This window comes from Zootoca vivipara, chromosome 15 (assembly GCF_965207765.1).
Source record: "Zootoca vivipara chromosome 15, rZooViv2.hap1.1, whole genome shotgun sequence".
NCBI lineage: Eukaryota > Metazoa > Chordata > Lepidosauria > Squamata > Lacertidae > Zootoca > Zootoca vivipara.
The window spans coordinates 20,740,926-20,760,647 of NC_142598.1; the positions used below are offsets into that span (position 1 = coordinate 20,740,926).

General features: G+C 44.0%; 1 protein-coding gene across 5 annotated transcripts in view; it reads right to left on the reverse strand.

The window, feature by feature from the left end:
* The window catches only part of PRAG1 (PEAK1 related, kinase-activating pseudokinase 1), a 99,858-nt gene that overhangs the window by 41,085 nt on the left and 39,051 nt on the right, over nt 1-19,722 (reverse strand). For 4 of the 5 annotated variants that reach the window (XM_035140797.3, XM_035140796.3, XM_035140798.3 and 1 more), the window contains exons 2-3: nt 11,459-11,875; nt 1,621-3,416 (exon numbers count right to left, since the gene is read on the reverse strand). In XM_035140797.3, coding sequence (XP_034996688.2) covers nt 1,621-3,416; nt 11,459-11,794 — 2,132 coding nt within the window. In that variant the 5' untranslated portion in view covers nt 11,795-11,875. Of the gene's footprint in view, nt 1-1,620; nt 3,417-11,458; nt 11,876-15,250; nt 15,609-19,722 lie in introns of those variants that run through there. The other variant, XM_035140799.3, reaches the window with a different exon arrangement.

Sequence of the window (19,722 nt, forward strand, 5' to 3'; positions counted from 1 at the left end):
GCGGCCCTCCAGATGTTTTGGCCTACAACTCCCATGATCCCTAGCTAACAGGACCAGTGGTCAGGGATGATGGGAATTGTAGTCCAAAACATCTGGAGGGCCGAAGTTTGGGGGGTGCCTGCTCCAACCCCTCGCAATGGCAATAAAGATAAATAAATAAATAAAGGACCTAACCATGTGATGCTGACACAAATTCCCACACTAGCACTAAGCAATAGAACAATAGAACAATACCCCCATATCCCCCCCTCCCCATTTCTTTCCCCCTTCTCTCCCCCTAGCTGTAATATGTCTATGGCATTAAGTGTCTCATACTGAACATTAATATGAACTGTGAAAAAGACTCTATGAATCAAAAGTGGAGACGCTATATGTACTTTCCCTTGTTTAATTGTTTATTTCGTAACACAAGAAAATATTCAATAAAACTTTTTTTTTTAAGGGATAAATCATTAAGTGGTCTCCCAAAACCCTCAACAATTTTCAGCTGATGAGTTGGGCAGGGGGTAGTTTGGGAACTGCTTGCCAACACCATGTGGGAATTCACTTTACACAAACATGAATGGGCACTCACACTGTTCCCTACAACTGCATAAAAATTAAAATACAGAAATTGACCTCCTGGTTTTCGTGCTGTGTTAAAGACTCCTTGGGAGACAGAGTATAGCCTTCTTATCAAGAGTTCTGCACATGTGAGGCAAAAAGTTCATTTGAACTTTCCACAAGCAGCACTAGGAACTATTCTACATGTTACACCACAAAAGGCAGGAGACTGAACAGGCAGAAATCCTCTTTTGGCAGCCCCTTACATAACTAGGATTGTCAGGGTACTTAGGCTGTGACAATGGAACAGATTTAAGCCTGTTATATAGAAAAGCCCTGCGTCAATCAGTAATTGTGGTGGTAGTACTTTGCTACACCCCCCCCCCCAAGTGATAATTTAGCACATATAGTCGTACCTTGGAAGTCGAATGGAATCCGTTCCGGAAGTCCATTCGACTTCCAAAACATTCGGAAACCATAGAGCGGCTTCTGATTGGCTGCAGGAAGCTCCTGCAGCCAATCAGAAGCTGCAGAAGCCCCATCGGACATTCAGCTTCCAAAAATAGTTCGCAAACCAGAACAGTCACTTCCAGTTACAGGTAATTAGCCGTGTTGGTCTGATGTAGTCGAAACAAAATAAAAAAAATCCTTCCAGCAGCACCTTAGAGACCAACTAAGTTTGTCATAGGTATGAGCTTTCGTGTGCATGCACACTTCTTCAGATACCAGATACTAGTCACTTCCAGGTTTGCAACGTTCGGGAGCCAAAACGTTCGAGAACTAAGCTGTTCAAAAACCAAGATACGATTGTATTGATACCAAAGCCCATTAATGTAATTTTTCAGTTTAAAAAGTATTTCATCAGCTAGATGAATCCATATATATGAAATCCCATATATATGAAACATTCATATATATGGAATTTCTGCTAAAGGACACATCTATGTTAGTTCCACCAGATTTGTGGGGAAGAGGAGGAAGGACAGATAATTATCTTCTGGATTTTGTCACTTATCTCAACCTTATTGATCTTTGGCTACCAACAAGCATGCACACAAAACATTTTTTTTTCTGTACCTTGATTGTTTCTTTGGAGGTGGAGGAGGTGGTGCAAATTCCTCAATTCCATTCCTGTCTCTAGGGAACTCGAAGGCAAAAGATGCTGATTTGCTCATTCCTGCAATCTTGTTCTCCTGGACAGAGTGTTTCCCCCCCTGATGGCAATCAGAAATACTTGAGGGACTGCTTGCCCGGTTCTCCGTTTCTGTCTCTGGTGTGCTTTTCAAGAATCCCTGCTCTTCTTCCTCTTCTTCCTCTATCCTGCACTGCCTGCTCCAGGAGAGATTGTAGTACTTCTGCCTCCTCTCAGAGCTCAAGGGCGCTGAACCTTTGTTCGACTCCTCTGGAGAGATTTTGTTCACATGAGGGCATACGGACGATGCGGGCTCAAAGATTGTGCTATCTGCGCTGTTCTTTGGAATGTCAAGACCCCGATGGCCGTTGTTATCACAAGTTTCTGCCACAAAAGAACTTGCAGGCTGTGTGAAAGGCCCCTCTCCTTTGGACAGTTTTGGGGGGATAGCAGGAGTCTCGCCAATCCCATTTCTGCTAGTTGTTTGGGACTGAAGACCTGGGCCATTTTCCACTGGGCTCATCTCGCTGCTTGCTTGCGACATTTCTCTGTATTCGGAGAAAGGGGATGTTTTCCTAGCATCTGAATTAGAGGTTGGGCTAGGACTTGGCCACTGGACCCCTACAGCTGAGTCTGGACTGCTAAGAAAGATAGTCCGGTTGTCATCTTCTGTGTGGGCCGCCACAATGGTAATAGTCGCTGGTACCTGCGTGACAGATTCTTGGAACTCTCTTTCGCAGTCCAAGTGGAGAGCCTTCCCTCTCCAGAGGCCATCTTGCTTATCTTTACAGGGGCTATAAGCCAAGGGCTCACTCCTTGCATGTGTGTTGGCATTATTTAGCGGCGTCTTTTTCCTCTTCGTGCTCTCGGCATAGATAGGCTCGTTTTGAGAGGCCACTTCAGAGGAAAGATGTTGCTCTGCGGAATTGCTTGCATTTTCTATACGCTTGCCTACAGTCTGATCTGATTCTCTAACCAAAGGACAGCAATAATTGCCCTTGGGTGAACCACAGGGGCCACTGCCAGTATCTGAGGGAAATGCTAATGTGTCCATTTCGGTACATAAGTGGTTGTATACGTAACTGTGCGGCGGATGCTTCTCCTCCCTTTGAAAGTCTGAATTCAAGGCTCGGCTTTCCCCTTCACTGAAACTCATGACTACAGGCTCGGTTCTTGCATCTGTCACAGCCTCTGGCCCCTGAAGTTTTGAAACAGGGTTTTCATGCCACACCTCTTTGGTTTTGGTGCTGTCAAATCCCTGGCGGACAGGTGCCTCTTTGCAATAGTCTGTGATGGAGCAGTACTCCCCACCTTCACTTTCTAAATCAGAAGAATTGAACATACCAGCTCTCTCTGAAAGGGATGCTTCCTCTCTTTGGTGGATGGGAGAGTATCTTACGGGGTCCACAGCAGAGCCAACACATCTGTCACTCAAAAAGGATGAATTGTGGCAGAAGCCCAGATATGGCAAGGATAACTTCTCCTTGCTGCCCACTTCATTTCCATTCTCCCGTTCACCCATATCATTCAGAAATGCCACATTACTGAAGGCGACATTTCTCGCTGCACTGCTTTCAAGACTGGAGGAGCCAGCAGGACTGTGCAAAGTACAATCACTTGGAGTATTCTGAATGACAGGCTTCCTTATGATGATGTTGTTGCTGAATTTGTCGATACACACTCTTTGTTCTTCTCCAGATTTCATCAAGGCAAGATTTCTGGGTGGCATTCTCTTGTTGACCTGCATTGATAAACAAAAATATTATCTATATAGGTCTGTAATTTCTAACTTGAGATTTATAAAATTAGATCTATTAACAAATTTATTTCATTATCAACAGAGGATACTTCTTTCTACAAGACGTATCAGCTGAACATATTCTTTATTTCTTCAATGATTATACAGACTCTTATGGTGCTGGAGGAGACTCTTGAGAGTCCCATGGACTGCAAGAAGATCGAATCTTTCCATTCTGAAGGAAATCAGCCCTGAGTGCTCACTGGAAGGACAGATCCTGAAGCTGAGGCTCCAATACTTTGGCCACCTCATGAGAAGAGAAGACTCCCTGGAAAAGACCCTGATGTTGGGAAAGATTGAGGGCACTAGGAGAAGGGGACGACAGAGGACGAGATGGTTGGACAGTGTTCTCAAAGCCACCAACATGAGTCTGACCAAACTGAGGGAGGCCTGGCATGCTCTGGTCCATGGGGTCACGAAGAGTCGGACACGACTAAACAACAACAACAGACTCTCGTGAATATAAAAACATGGAAACAGACACTCCAACAAGAATTATTGTTTCAAAAAGCCTGCCTAAAGTTTTATATCCAGGAACATCTCCTACATCAAACTCACAAAACAAAACAGACGTTTGATATTGCCATTGCTACCAAAAATACAAGACTCAATAAATCTATTTTAAAATATAATCTTACTCTTCTATCGTTCAAGTACATGCTATGGGGATCTATTTACAAAGGATTATTTTACTCTGTTTGTAAAGAACAAGGACAGCAATAAGCACAATAAAAACAGAAGATCTGAAAGATTTACCTCAGACATCCGCACTAATAACAATATCATCTGACATAACAAGAATGACTCCAAAACAATAACAGGCCTTAATGCCAGTAAAATGTGACAAAGTGAAATGAACTTTATATCCAAAGGACACAGCTTCTGCTCAATACCAAGAGAGGACAATGCAGTACAAATGAAAAGTAACATCAAAGCATTTGAAATTAGATGCAGATTAGGTAATTCCACCCCATGATGACTCTAAGCATACGACACACTTCTGCAATAGAGGTTTTCTTTTACTGTTTCTGCCATCAAACAGACACCTAATATCAATATAATTCCAGTCATAGAATCATAGAGTTGGAAGGGACCCCAAGGATCATCTAGTCCAACCCCTTGCAATGCAGGAATCTCAGCTAAAGCATCCATGGCAGACAGCTCTCCAACGTCTGCTTAAAAACTTCCAACGAAGGAGAGTCCACAACCGCCTGAGGGAGTCAGTTCCATAGTATTTCTGATTCCTTCCCAGAACAATTAACATCCACAAAACAATACCTACTTATGACAATGTTTCAAAAGCGTAAAGAATGGTTCTACTGGATATTTATTTATTTGCAGTATTTATAGCCTGCTTCTTCATTGAATACTTTCAGTCCCAAAGCAGGAAACAAAGTAATAAAAATAAACAGAGAAAAACAACAAGATACAAAATTACAAAACCATACAAACAGGTTCAACAAACAACAAATTAACTTTTTTTATATAAGAGAAACAAGCAAAATCAGATTTAACCAAATACCTAGGTGAAAACAAACACAAAACATTCAAACAGACTAAACAACCAATGATCTTAGCAGGCATCCCCAAACTTCGGCCCTCCAGATGTTTTGGACTACAATTCCCATCTTCCCCGACCACTGGTCCTGTTAGCTAGGGATCATGGGAGTTGTAGTCCAAAACATCTGGAGGGCCGCAGTTTGGGGATGCCTGGTCTTAGCAATGGCTTCATAGCCATTAAGCCTACTGACTAGGGTGGACCTGCTGTAATATTAAACACTGAAGAGCAGAAGGCGAAAGCCCTTTGTCCAGGTATTCTAAAATCACAAATTCTCCTCATCTTGAAGTACACAAGCCACGCACAGGTTCTCCATACTTCACTGTGCAAGAAGGTACAAGAAAATTGATGCAGGCCTAAACCAGGGGCGGAAAACCTCAGGCTCTGGGGCTTATTGTGGCCCCCAAAGCCCCTCTGGCCCATGGGAGTCTTGGAAGTCCATGCTCTGAGTCTGCTCCCTAAATTGCACCTCTCACTACTCCTGCTCTGCACACTTCTCAACAGCTTTTGCCCAGCTGGAACGTATCCTTGAACTAGGATATAATGTTTGGCTGGGTGGAAATATATGTGTGTTTGTGTGTGTTGCAAACCTCTGACTTTTGTGTGGCTAGAATAGAGCATTTTGCCTCTGGTGTTATCCACCTTTTGCTTCTGGCACCTACTCCCCACCTGCATGCAACCCCCAAAAGGATGAGCATGATAGAAGGTTGACTCAAAACTTTTCTCCACCCCCTGTTCTCCACCCCTGGCCTAAAACGTTCACTTGGAGAAATGAAAGCAAAGGAGGCCTAAAGAGCCCTGAGATCTACAGATAAATGGCAGTATATAAATTTTAATAATAATAATAATAATAATAATAATAATAATAATACACATGACACTGACCAAGGTGGTAGACAGAGAGCAATGCAATTCTGGTTTGCATCACTTTGTATGTGTGGACGACACATCTTCCTATATATATAAAAATCATGAAAGTGTGGGCTCCACTTTTCTCCGTAACCGCTTGACCGATCGTCCTGAAATTTTGACACAACGATCCAGATCCTTTTGCAGCAACAAGGCCCAACATTGCCAAGTGGAGGTAGGGGCCTGCCTGGGGGGGGATGGGGGCCCGGATAGGTAATGGGTCACAACAGGGTGGGGGGAGACACAGGGATGAAACCTGCCCTCTCCACAGTATTTCGCCTCGACTCAGGGGGACTCTGAGGCTCAGGGGGATCTGAAGGGGGGCTATTACCCTCCATCGCACAGACTAACACACAGCAACGCGTGCAGGGCCAGCTAGTTATTGATGTAAAACAAAAACACATCACTCACACCCTGTCCAAGCAGGTCAGAGATCCGTTCTCCCTGGTGCGATAGTTCACTACACGCTACACGTTGTTTTTAATGTGGGTGCACATTCAAAAATACGATCCTCTCTCATCTATTCTCAGTCTATAATCTTATTCTGAACTAGTGTAATTCAGCCCGTTGAGTAAACGGGCGCTAGAACATCCCGGGGTTCGGAGAAGCGCTTGCGCAGCGCGTCTCCGAACCCCGGGACCTGTCCTTGTTGTCGGCGGCAGGGGGACAGGAACGAAGGAGGAGAAAGCAGCCCTTTCTCCTCCTTCCTTCCTCTCCCCTAGCCGCCGATAGGAAGGAGACAAAACACCCTCTAAGAGATGAGGTCTACTAGCCTTCTCCCTGAAAGGCCAGTTTCCAACATGCAGGGAATTTATTTAGTAAGTGAGTCATCCACGACTGGACTTAATGGTTAGGGGTCCCTTTACCTTTTAAAGTAAGTAAGTAAGCAAGCAAGCAAGGCCGTTGACTCATGTGAAGCCCTCCTACTTGCAATAATAATAATAATAATAATAATAATAATTTATACCCCGCCCATCTGGCTGAGTTTTCCCAGCCACTCTGGGCGGCTTCCAACAGAAAAATAAAACACAACAATCTACTGAACATCTGCACAGTGCAGCCCACACACAGTTTTATCATCTCAGTGAGAACTCAGCCTAAACTGCATGTACTTAAATGGGAAAATAAGAGTGGAGAAGAGAGAAAAATGTTCATTAATGTTAGTGATCAAACAAAAGCCACTCTGGTAAGGACATCCCCCCCACCCCAAGTTCAGGGCAACTGATAATTTCCTCTCCCACTTCGTGCTATAAAATGGAGCAGCTTTCTTGCTGCCCGTATCTGTTATAAGCATTACGAAGGAGTAGGCGTTGTCCCTTGTGAACTGGAATCTGGTTTATTGAGAAGCAAAGTCACGGCAGTTCAAAAGCCGTGAGAGGAACCATCCACATTAAGGGAAACCTGTGCATTAGGAAGAACATCAAAGAGCCGTGGGGCGACTCTCTTCCCAGGAACGGCAGAAACAACAGGGCTTGTGTCTGGGAAATAATTTTCTGAATCGGTCACTTCTGATCTCGCTGAGTAGAAACACGAGATATCCATTGCGCATCAACACACCCAGCAGCCACTTTTGCACCCTGATCCAGAATGATGTTATGGCTGCACTTCTGTGCACGCTTGCCTGAAAGCAAGTCCCATTAACTCAACAGGACTTAATTCTGAGTAAGCACACACAGTGTCAACTTTTCAAAGTTATGGGCTTCTTTCTTTACTTTTTCTTTCTGTGCAAACATTGCAGTAAGGGCTTAACTACACATTGAGTTAAATGTGTAATGCACAGCATTGTCAACAGGGTTGTGGGTCAATGGGAGTTTTTTTTTGCCTACAAGTATTCGCCACATGGAGGAATATTCATGGGGATCATTTCTGGAGAAGGGAATAGTTAAAACTCTTCTCCCCACATACTACTTGATTAATCTACTGATTAAAGCTGGAAGCCTCATTTTTAATCTGAATTTAACAGTGAAAAAGGTGGTGCACAGCTTTGAACAGAGAAAAAGGGTGGCAAGTATTAACAGGCCACAATTTCATATCAAATATGATGAGACCCCGCTTCCTGGAAAGGTGAGTTTTCCAATCAGATGCTCTGACAAAGAATGCCTGAGCTACTCATCCCAGAAGTTCAAAATTACAAAGTAAGCCTTTGAAAACTTCAAATAGACTTTGTAATCATGGGATCTGAAAGCATAATACATGTAGGGCTCCTGAATATATTTTTCTTTCCCCTTTCAAATCTGCAGCTTTGAGGCACATTCCATTTTCTCCTGGACAAAGAGGGCTGGAGTACTGCTTTTTTAAAAAATGAATATAAAAAAGATACCCAGAATCTCAGAAGCAGAAGCCCTTAAGCACAAAAGCCTTTCTTCTATCCTCTCCACACAAACTGACATGATTCATTCACTGCCTGCTTGAAAAGGCTTTCGGTGGCACATGTGGGTAACTGAACGCTGAACTCTGCTTTAACTGGTTTTGATGAAATTTTGCTCATTAAAAACCAAGCCCAATTAGAAACACTAGTACTTTCAAGTTAGTGCATGAAATAAATTGCTCATTCTGCCAACCACTCTGCTCTTTCTTTACTTAATAAGTCTTATCTACAGTTAAAGAGTTGCCGGCAAATTTTGCCTAGAGCAAAATATCAAGGCTAATGCGGAAATGCCTGCTTGGGGAAAAGAGCCAAGGCATTAAATAGGCAGCAAAAAGGGTTTTTTTAAAAAAATACCAGTGACAATTCTTGATGTGTCGTGGTGGCAGCGGCGGCTGTGTTCAAACATCTTTGCCTGAAATGCTTCTTACAACACATTGTAGTTTAAGAAATGACAGTAAACTCTGTAGCATTATTAACAACCTTCCCTTCAGCAGGAGAAGAGGCAGAACAGTTCAAGGCAAATCCCAGGTGGAAGTACTGATTCATGTTCCACTTCAATGTCTGTTTGTGGGAGACCACGTTTGCTGAGATATCCTGCATCATGATATCTGGACGGATGTTTCAAGGAACATCAGATCTGCCGGCTAGGAACGGCTTCCTGCCAACAGAATGTCACAGGGGGAAAACCCCCCACCTTCTTTCAGTTCACATGAGATATTACTGCAGTTCTGGAACTAATGCCATTGCCATCTGTCCCTTGTAGCCAATGACAATGTCCCTGGTACTTCTTTGTGCCTATTCACTGCAGTGGAAGCTGCATCAGAATATTCTTAACCTTGCCAGCATGAGGAAGTTGCCCCATATAGGGGAAGATCAGTCTCAAATAGGGCCTTGCTGCTCTTAGGTCTCTAAAATGGGGAATTAATTCAACATGGTGGCTTAATTTATCAATTTTTACAAAAACGTGTATGAGAACTCAACCTGCCATCCGAAATTATAAAACCCTCCCAGTTGTCAACTTCCATGTTTCCTCGTTTTATTTTCACCTCTCACTCTGGCACAAGAATTGGTGAACCAATTGCAAACACTCCCGATAAGTAATCTATACTTGCTCCAAGCATCTCACCCCTTGCTTTTTCCTGTAAGACCAATTGCAGTCGTTAACAGTCATCAACAGGTTTACCACACCTATCAGCCAATCACCCATTCCCACCACCCTTCTGAGTAATACCCCTCCCCACCCTCTCACTATATATAAGGGTCTGGGGACTTCTGTTTCAGTGTATCTGAAGAAGTGTGCATGCACACAAAAGCTCATACCAATAACAAATTCAGTTGGTCTCTAAGGTTGTACTGGAAGGATTTTTTTTTTATTTTGCTCCAAGCATGTTAGTTATAATGGGACAAGTCAGTGTAGAGGACTGAGTTTAATAGAACCCCCTAGGTGGGATCCCCTAGGAACCAGCAATCTACAAATGAGTCTATTTTCAGCCCATGCCACTTTTGCATGTGTTTACTCATAAATCTGCCCTGTTTCTGTTTTTCAGTTCTTGTTACCACTTCTAAATACACTTAATCAATTTCTCTCTCTCTCTCTCTCTCTCTCTCTCTCTCAAAAAAAATACACATTTCAAAATACTCTTTATTTAGCCGTAAACTACATCTGAGTATTGGTAGGGTTGCTAGACTCAATAGAGGACAGGACTTCTGTGCCTTTAATTGCCCTGCTCTCTTTTGAGTCTGGAAACCTTAAAGAGAAACCAGCAGACCCTTTGTTTAATTTCCAAGCAAAGGGTCTGCTGGTTTCTCTTTAAGATTTCCAGACTCAAAAGAGAGCAGGGCAATTAAAGGCACAGAAGTCCTGCCCACTATTGAGGTCTGGCAACCCTAAATATTGGGGAAGTATGGAAGTTGGTGCTTATTGAAGCTTTGCTACAAATCAGTTCGTATTGGAATGCGTAAAGCTCTAATTCCTCAAGTATTCACACCTGGGGCAGCTTGAGAGCTCCCTATAGTGCAGCTGTCAAACTCCAAAAGCCCACTTATCAAGGAAAGTACTCCCTACCATTCTGGCAAGCCTAGCGTCCTGTGGGTTAGGATCCCTAGAAGCCACAAGAAGCAGTAGATCCTCTGACCACAAGCCTAGCACCTGATGTTTGGATTGTTGTGTAGTTAAGGGGTGAGGATATAAGGAGGGCTGGTCGATTCTTGGCTGCCCAACTCTCTACAGCAGCAGTGCTGTTCCTATTCAATGACTCTCACGAGCAGCTGGGGTCAGAAGGTTCTGATCATACCCCTGCCAAGTTGCTGCCAGAGAAATAAGGGACCGGCCGGAAATAGCAGGCCGCAAGTAGCACTGCCGCCATTTTGGAACTGGGCGGAGCATGCTCAGAAGTGACTTTTGATGCTGCATTGCCCAGTTCCAAAATGGCCGCCGCGCCAGAAGTCGCACTGCAGCCATTTTGGAACTGGGTACAGCAGCATCAAAAGTCGCTTCTGAGCATGCTCCGCCCAGTTCCAAAATGGCCGCCGCGTCAGAATAAACCGGGGAAAAACAAAAAAATCCATTTTTTCAGTTAGGAACAGCTGGGAAAACGGGGGTTTCCCGGGGAAAACGGGAGACTTGGCAGCTATGGTTCTGATGCCTAGAAGAGGGCAAATGAAAGCTTGCTTGTGTCAGTCTGGGCAGCAGCAGGGCTCACCTGGATCCAAAGGATAACATGACAGCTGGCAAGGGTTTTGCATGAAAGTAAGTCAGGGGTGGCTAACTTGTGGACGTTCAGATGTTGCAGGACTCCAATTCCCAGCAGCCCCAGACAGCAAGGCCAGAGATGGGGTTGGGATTTGTAGACCAAGAATATTTGGAGGTTCACAGGTAAGCTCACCCTGGAGGAAGCATGCAAAGCTTTCTAGCTTTCTCTGAAACCCCAGAGGATGTTGCCCACTAAGAACCTAGGAACACGCCCAGAAATTCTGCAAGGGTTTCCTATGTTACCAAAAAGCAGTAGAATCTCAAGCCATTTGCTAATAGAAGAAAAATTACAGGAATTGTGTCATAACAAATACCAGTACTGTTCTACGTCAAATAATAATTATTTTTTACAACAGAAGAACCTTGTAAAACACACTATTTCCCTTGTTAATCATTACCTGTGGGATATCAGCACTCAGATTCCCATCCGCCCACACATCGGCAACATCCGAGTTTATCATCGTCGGTTTTACGGCAATTGTTGGCTTGGAGTAAGGCAAGGAAACTACTCCGTCATCCTCCAGAGCCGTGGGCTCAGCTTTGGCTCTGGTTCCATTCAGATCCTGCAAGAGGCCACAGCTAACCCCCAGGTCCAGGGGCGGCGCCTGCAGCTGGTGGAAGTGTCTGGGGCAGAAGCAGTTTTTGCAAGAGCCCGGCTTCCAGATGTGTTCCACAAAATCACTACACGCAGACATTTTCAAGCCCGCTTGCTTCACTTGGACTGCCCTCTGCATCTTGTATGTTGAGCTTCGCTGTTCATTTTGCACTCCGTGTAGCGGCTCTTAACAATTTGTCTTGCCATGCAACTGAGCTACCTGGAAAGAGAGAACACGTCACTGCTATTAATTTTATACAGGGAAATTTGAGGAAGACCTTCACACCATGCCACTCCTCTAAAACTTTCTGAATTTCTGCCCCTCCCCATCTTCACAAACTTATTCTACTTTCTGGGGTGCCCCACCCCCTCAAAAAACAAACAAACCCATAAGCAACAGAGGAGAATTTGCAAGTGCCTATTTGAATATGCCAGGCATCCTCCCCAACGCATGAGCGCCTGCCATTAACATTATATGTGACTGCTGAAGGAAATGACAGCACCCACAGATGAAGTGTGGAGCTGCCCTGAGGATATGGGGACATTTCCATACATCCTGCAGTTACGCGCAGGTCCATGCATCTGGTTGGCCAATGTGAAAACAGGAAGGTGGCTCCTCCTCATCCTGGAGAGTAGTGACTAGTGGGGTGCCACAGGGTTCTGTCTTGGGCCCAGTCTTGTTCAACATCTTTATCAATGACTTGGATGATGGGCTTGAGGGAATCCTGAGCAAGTTTGCAGATGACACCAAGTTGGGAGGGGTGGCTAACACCCCAGAGGACAGGATCACACTTCAGAATGACCTTAACAGATTAGACAACTGGGCCAAAGCAAACAAGATGAATTTTAACAAGGAGAAATGTAAAGTGCTACACTTGGGCAAAAAAAATGAAAGGCACAGATACAGGATGGGAGACACCTGGCTTGAGAGCAGTACATGTGAAAAGGATCTAGGAGTTTTGGTTGACCACAAACTTGACATGAGTCAGCAGTGTGATGCAGCAGCTAAAAAAGCCAATGCAATTCTGGGCTGCATCAATAGGAGTATAGCATCTAGATCAAGGGAAGTAATAGTACCACTGTATTCTGCTCTGGTCAGACCTCACCTGGAGTATTGTGTCCAGTTCTGGGCACCACAGTTCAAGAAGGATACTGATAAGCTGGAACGTGTCCAGAAGAGGGCAACCAAAATGGTCAAAGGCCTGGAAACGATGCCTTATGAGGAACGGCTTAGGGAGCTGGGTATGTTTAGCCTGGAGAAGAGAAGGTTAAGGGGTGATATGATAACCATGTTCAAATATATAAAAGGATGTCATATAAAGGAGGGAGAAAGGTTGTTTTCTGCTGCTCCAGAGAAGCGGACACGGAGCAACGGATTCAAACTACAAGAAAGAAAATTCCACCTAAACATTAGGAAGAACTTCCTGACAGTAAGAGCTGTTCGGCAGTGGAATTTGCTGCCAAGGAGTGTGGTGGAGTCTCCTTCTTTGGAGGTCTTTAAGCAGAGGCTTGACAGCCATCTGTCAGGAATGCTTTGATGGTGTTTCCTGCTTGGCAGGGGGTTGGACTGGATGGCCCTTGTGGTCTCTTCCAACTCTATGATTCTATGATTCTATGATTCTATGATTCTAAGGGCTTTTGCTCTGTTTCAGTAGGGCTCATCATACGGTGTGCGGATATTAAAAATAACTGTAGCATGAATGCTTCCCCGTTGGGTATTGTCACACACGCTCCCTTGCCTGGCAACAGGACCCACCTGGCTGCTCTGGCCCTAAAACAGGAACTGAGGAGTTCCTCCTTTTTGCTGCTGCTTGCAGAGTTCCCACCCAGATAGCTCACTTGGTAGAGCATGAGACTCTTAATCTCAGGGTCAAGGGTTCGAGCCCCACGTTGGGTGGAAAGATTCCTGAACTGCAGGGGGCTGGACTTGATGATCCCCGAAGTAGGACCCTTAACTGCTTCTTCTCTTGATACAGTGCCAGACAATTCCAGTAATAGGCCCTGCCCCACCGTCCCCCGTGCAGATACCTGCACAGGTGTCTCAGCCTATGGCATGAAAAACTGCATTATGCCTTAACTAGAATGGTTGCCTGCTTGCATTACTTTTTCACAACATATGTTTTACGTGGCACAATCCATTCAGCGTTAATCACTTTTCAGTCCTATTGAATTTAGTGGGACAACCATTAAGCACACACAGCAAAGGGCAGTGTGGTGCCTTAAAGACTAACAAATCCTGGGCATAAGCTTTTGTGGATCACAGTCCATCAGACGCATGAAACCTAAACCTAAACTGGCATTCTTAACTATGTGTATGTGTCTCAGGTGGGTTTCATTGCTGGGTTTCATAAAACCCATCTGAAAGAATGGAGCAAATTTATGAAATCTATCGATAAAATATGTGACTAACTCAATTACAAGTAAATTAGACAACAACCGCAAAACGGAATGTAAAGTGTCAAATTAGGAAAAAAGAAAAATATAAGATGAATGGCCAAACCAATGTTGAGTGTTGAAACTATACAAGAAAATAAGTGCTAAAATATTGTAAATATCTGGTTTAGACATCTGTATAGAATAAGAAATAAAAACTGTATTTGGAAAATGACAGAAACAACGCCAACGAGAAGGACGACAGCAGAAAACAGAAGAAAGGAAGTCGCAGGGTTGGAATGTCGGGAAAGGGAAATAACTTTTTTCTTTTCTTTCTTATTTCCTCTTCTATTTTCGAATTTATGGAGTTTATATGTTATAGTTTTAATATATGTAACCTATTTTGATCTTCATTACCTATCACGATGTGTATATATTTGTGCTATAAGGAAACTACTGGAAGTGATAGAAAAAGGATTTTTTTAGTTGTTATGTAGCAAAAAAATTAATAAAGATTATGTTAAAAAACACACAACAACTATGTGTATGTATCTAGCCAGTTTCCCACATTCCATCACACTCTACCACAATCAAGAAACAGGACTCAGAGTCTGCACACAGGAGCATGTCCTTTATTCATTACTCAAAATTCTCAAAGGAAACCCCAGGAACGCCACTCAGAGCTCTGCATGCATGGGAAATCCACTTTTCCCATGAAGCCTTTAGGCCCAAAAAGTACACATTACAGAGAACATAAGGCTGCCGCTAAAAATGGCAGCATTTTGTTGAGGCGTTCCCCCGTCCCCCCCAATCACAGGCTGTAACTAAGTAAGATATTATAGATACCAAGGAGAGAATTCACATAACACATGGCTCCTTTTTCTTGTAACACACAGTCAGGGCTGCCCCAAGACATGTTGCTACCTGAATCAAAAAGCAAGGTAGTACATACCTCGTTCTATGGTACGTACAAAAGCCAACCAGACTAGCAAGTGATTCTTACTACAACAACACTGGTGATGGGACAGAGAGGGGGCACTTGAGGGCAGCAGGCGAGCTTAGGGGGTGCAGGGCAGACTGCACGCCACTTACAGCTCTGTCCATTCTCCGCTCCTCAGCATCTTCTGCCTGAAGTGGCCACCTCACTCTGCCTAACAGTAGAGCTGGCCCTGCATAGCAATTCCCTTTGTTTTCATGCCCGTTGCGTCTTTTTGCTTCTTACCTCTCCCAACGACAAATCTCAAGCTGGAAGACCCTTAAGAGACTGTTCCCGAAAAACAGGGAAAACTAAAGCAGGTGTTTTGCTTCTCCACGGAGATCACTGGGACCTCCAAGTGCTTGACTTTTTCTGGACTGTATTCAAGGTGTTCAGGCTGTTGTTGTTTTTTACACATTCCACAGCAATGGCCTTAACAATAAGTACCTAGAAGAATATACAATGCCTATTGTCCACCTGGAGATAAGTTTCATATATCTGGGGTATGAGGTTCATTCTATGACCTGGTCACACCGCCTTTGCAAATATAGTGGAAAAGCAAAGAGCACATAGGAATGGGTTGGGCAGCGGAAGAAATAGTTTCAGCATGAATCAAACAGGAACTTGACAAACATACGTATCACTGTCTGCCACAAAAAGAAGTCAGTCAATTTCTCTATGGCTTAAAAAACATCGAGCAGTAACCAGATATATCACTAATGAGCACTATAAGTACTCACACAAAGACACACTGTGTGTTAATCTCAGCCCAGGCCCTTCAAGTGTCCCTGTTTTCCAGTAACAGTCCTGGATTACAGAAGCTTTTCTGGTCTGATTTGATCCTGGAATGTCCCGTTTGTCCTTAGGATGTCCCTATTTTCATTGGAGAAACATTGGAGTGTATGGAATATGACATCTCCAGGGCATTTTTTCCAGCCAGAACTCACAGGAACTCAGTCCCAGCACCTCTTAGGTAGGCGCCATTGCCATTCTAAGAGAACAAGAGAGGTGTTCGTGGTGTGTTTCTGCACCTCTTTTGCTTAAAAAATGGCACTGGGTGTCCCTATTTTCAGGGACGAGGGTGGCGCTGTGGTCTAAACCACAGGGCCGAGGGCTTGCCGATCAGAAGGTCGGCGGTTCGAATCCCCGCAATGGGTTGAGCTCCCGTTGCTCGGTCCCTGCTCCTGCCCACCTAGCAGTTCGAAAGCATGTCAAAGTGCAAGTAGAGAAATAGGTACCGCTCCGGCATTTCCGTGCGCTGCTCTGGTTCTCCAGAATCGGCTTAGTCATGCTGGCCACATGACCCGGAAGCTGTATGCCGGCTCCCTCAGCCAGTAAAGCGAGATGAGCGCCGCAACCCCAGAGTCGTCCGTGACTGGACCTAATGGTCAGGGGTCCCTTTACCGTCCCTATTATCATCAGAGGAATATTGGAGGGTATAACAAAATTAAAAAAAATCCTTCCAGCAGCACCTTAGAGACCAACTAAGTTTGTCATTGGTATGAGCTTTCGTGTGCATGCACACTTCTTCAGATACACTGAAACAGAAGTCACCAGATGCTTATATATAGTGAGAGGGTGGGGAGGGGTATTACTCCCTCCTTGTGGTGGGTGGGAGTGATTGACTGATAGCTGTTGAGGACTGTTAACGACTGCAATTGGTCTTACAGGAAAAAGCAAGGGGTGAGATTGGAGGGTATGTGAGCCCTGCTAGGCCTGCATAGCCTCCGTCACACCCAGCAGTCATGGTATGTTTTATGCAGACAGTAGAGCAGCCATGTTGGATCAAAATGGACGACACTTTGCCATGTCTGTGTTCCTGCTGTAGCTCCTCCTTGGGCCTTTGTGCATGTATTTCCTACTTTACATAAGGTTCACAAAGTCTCTGGCAATATGATTAGAGTAATAGGAACAGCAGCGATGAAATCAAAAGCACCACCTGTTTTGTCAAACCAGTGCGGGAAGTGTGCCAAAGTTCCCTGTGTGGCAAACATATTGGACAAATAGGCCAAACCCTACGCCAAAGGATAAATGGACATAAATCTGACATCAGGAATCACAAGACAGAGAAAACAGTAGGAGACCACTTCAATCTCCCAGGACATTCTACAGAAGATCTCAAAGTAGCTGTCTTGTTGCAAAAGAATTTCAGAAATAGTCTGGAAAGAGAAGTTGCTGAACTGCAACTTATCACCAAACTTAAAACCATGGAGAGACCTGGTCTGAATAAAGACATTGGATTCTTATCTCATTATACATGATAAAGCTATCTTTAGCCATCTCACCCCTTGCTTTTTCCTGTAAGACCAATTGCAGTCGTTAACAGTCATCAACGGGTTTTCACACCTATCAGTCAATCACCCATTCCCACCACCCTTCTGAGTAATACCCCTCCCCACCCTCTCACTATATATAAGGGTCTGGTTACTTCTGTTTCAGTGTATCTGAAGAAGTGTGCATGCACACGAAAGCTCATACCAATGACAAACTTAGTTGGTCTCTAAGGTGCTACTGGAAGAATATTTTTTTTTTATTTTTTATTTGGCAAACTACTGATGCACAAAGTGTTCCCCGTTGTCCATTCCTCCCCCCAAAAAGATTATGGTAATTCATTGTCTATGTGAATCTACCCACACAAATAGTAAAATTCATGGAAAACTCGGTGGAAAGGTCCAGCTCCATGTTGCCATTGCTGATCAATATAAAAGGTGTACTCAGTTTTAAAAAGTGGTTTCTTCTTCTTCTTGTGGAATAAATGTGATGGCAGCATAAGAAACGATAAATATTTTAAGATTTCATTTCACCATACAAATCCTTAAACTAGATAACAGCTACAGCAGCCCAGTGGCCAGGTCCACATGTCACTTTTAAACCATAGTTAAATTAAACTATGGTGTAAATGTAAATGCAAAGCAAGCTGGTGTTGCTGCCGCTGGGAGGGACCTCTGAAAATACAGTTGTGGTTTCCTTCTCCCTAAATGAGTCATGTGCTGTAACCAAGATTTATTCTTCGCTTACGGCCAAGCCATGGTTTAGGTCCTGGCAGCACAAGAGGAATGAAGATCAGCTGCACATTCAGATTGACACCATAGTTTAGTTTAACTATGGTTTAAAATGACCTGAAAACATTTTATTATTTCCTTCCTTCCCATCATTCTCAATTCAAGAAATCATTGCTTTATTTACTGTACACTGTGTGGAAAATGCTTGTTTTTACTTAAGCTGATTGTCCAATTTACCATATGTTGGGTGTGTTTCAGTCACAACTAAGAAAGAAAAAGCTACAATTCAGCAAATGGGAGGTATGGTACAGTCATTTGGTTGTGATATTTTATGAGGAGCTCTAAAAATGTTCCATGTTTGCTTTTTCCGGGCCCCCAAATTATGGCTCTTAAATTCACAGTACAGCAGCTAATTGTTTTAGATCCCTGAATGCTGCCGCCCCCAGCAGGATCAAAATTCTCTTTTCATTCTAGTAATTGGATCAGAAAGAAGAAGACAAAAGGATTATAATGGAAAATGTTAATTGCCCTCGTTTTAAAAACTGGCCACACTGCTAATCAAAAAATCTGATGATGATTAATTGAAAAATGTATTGTTACTGAATGCACAAAGAAAGAGAAGGGGCAAAAAAAGAAAAGAAAGGATAATTAACATCTGTTTCAACTGAGCAATCAAACGACACTAGACAACTAAAGGATAGAGAGACAGGCAGACAGATAATTATCTATTTGGAATTAGTTTCACTCATTAGTACAATTATTCTGAAGTTAAGTGGCCTGAAGCTTGACGTATTCAATATCTATTTGGAAATAGTTTTAAAATGTAGGCCCATCTTCTAATAATACAGCATAATTAGTTGCCAACTAGGGAGCTAAAGTCCTTTCCAAGTCTCTGCCCTACAGGATACACAATATTTCCTTCTATATCAAGAACATATGAGTACCGCTGGATGAGTAACATATGAGTACCGCTGGATCAGTTGAAAGGCTCATCGAGTCTGGCACCACAATGGCCAACAAGATGCCCATGGGAAGAAATCTTATCAAGGTAACCGAGCACAGAAAAAACTGGTTGCATGTGTCCAGAGGAAAAGCTCAATGTGCACAGCACTAATTGGCTGGAACCTGTGACGTCATGAAAAACCGAATCTCAAACAAAGATGTGCTCTTCCAAGCCCACATTCCCAGCATGTAAACACTTGTGTCTCAGCAACATCTATGCTGGCTTGGTCATGTACACAGAAAGGAGGATGGCGGGATCTCCAAGGACATGAAATGTGACATGAAGGCTAGCAACATTACATTAATCCAGCCCTTACCTTCCAAGTCTTGGACTGCAGAATCCGGGACCAGCAGCCGTGTGACACCGGAAGTTGCGTCGACGTAACTTCCGGTGTCGCTTTGCCCTTCTATGGGCACAAAAAATGGCCGCAGCCGGCTTCGAAAGTCGCTTGTAGGCATGCCAGGAAGTGCATCGACGCAACTTCCGGTGTCGCTCCGCCCATCTATGGGACCAAAAATGGCCACCGCCGACACCGGACGTCGCGCCTATGCACTTCCGGACATGCGTAGATGCGACTTTTGAAGCCGGCGGCGGCCATTTTTCGTGCCCATAGAAGGGCAAATCGGAAAAAAATGGCCGCCGGCAGGAGAAAATAACGGAGAAAAACGGGAGACGAAGTGATACGGGGGACCACCGGGAAAAGGTAAGTAAAA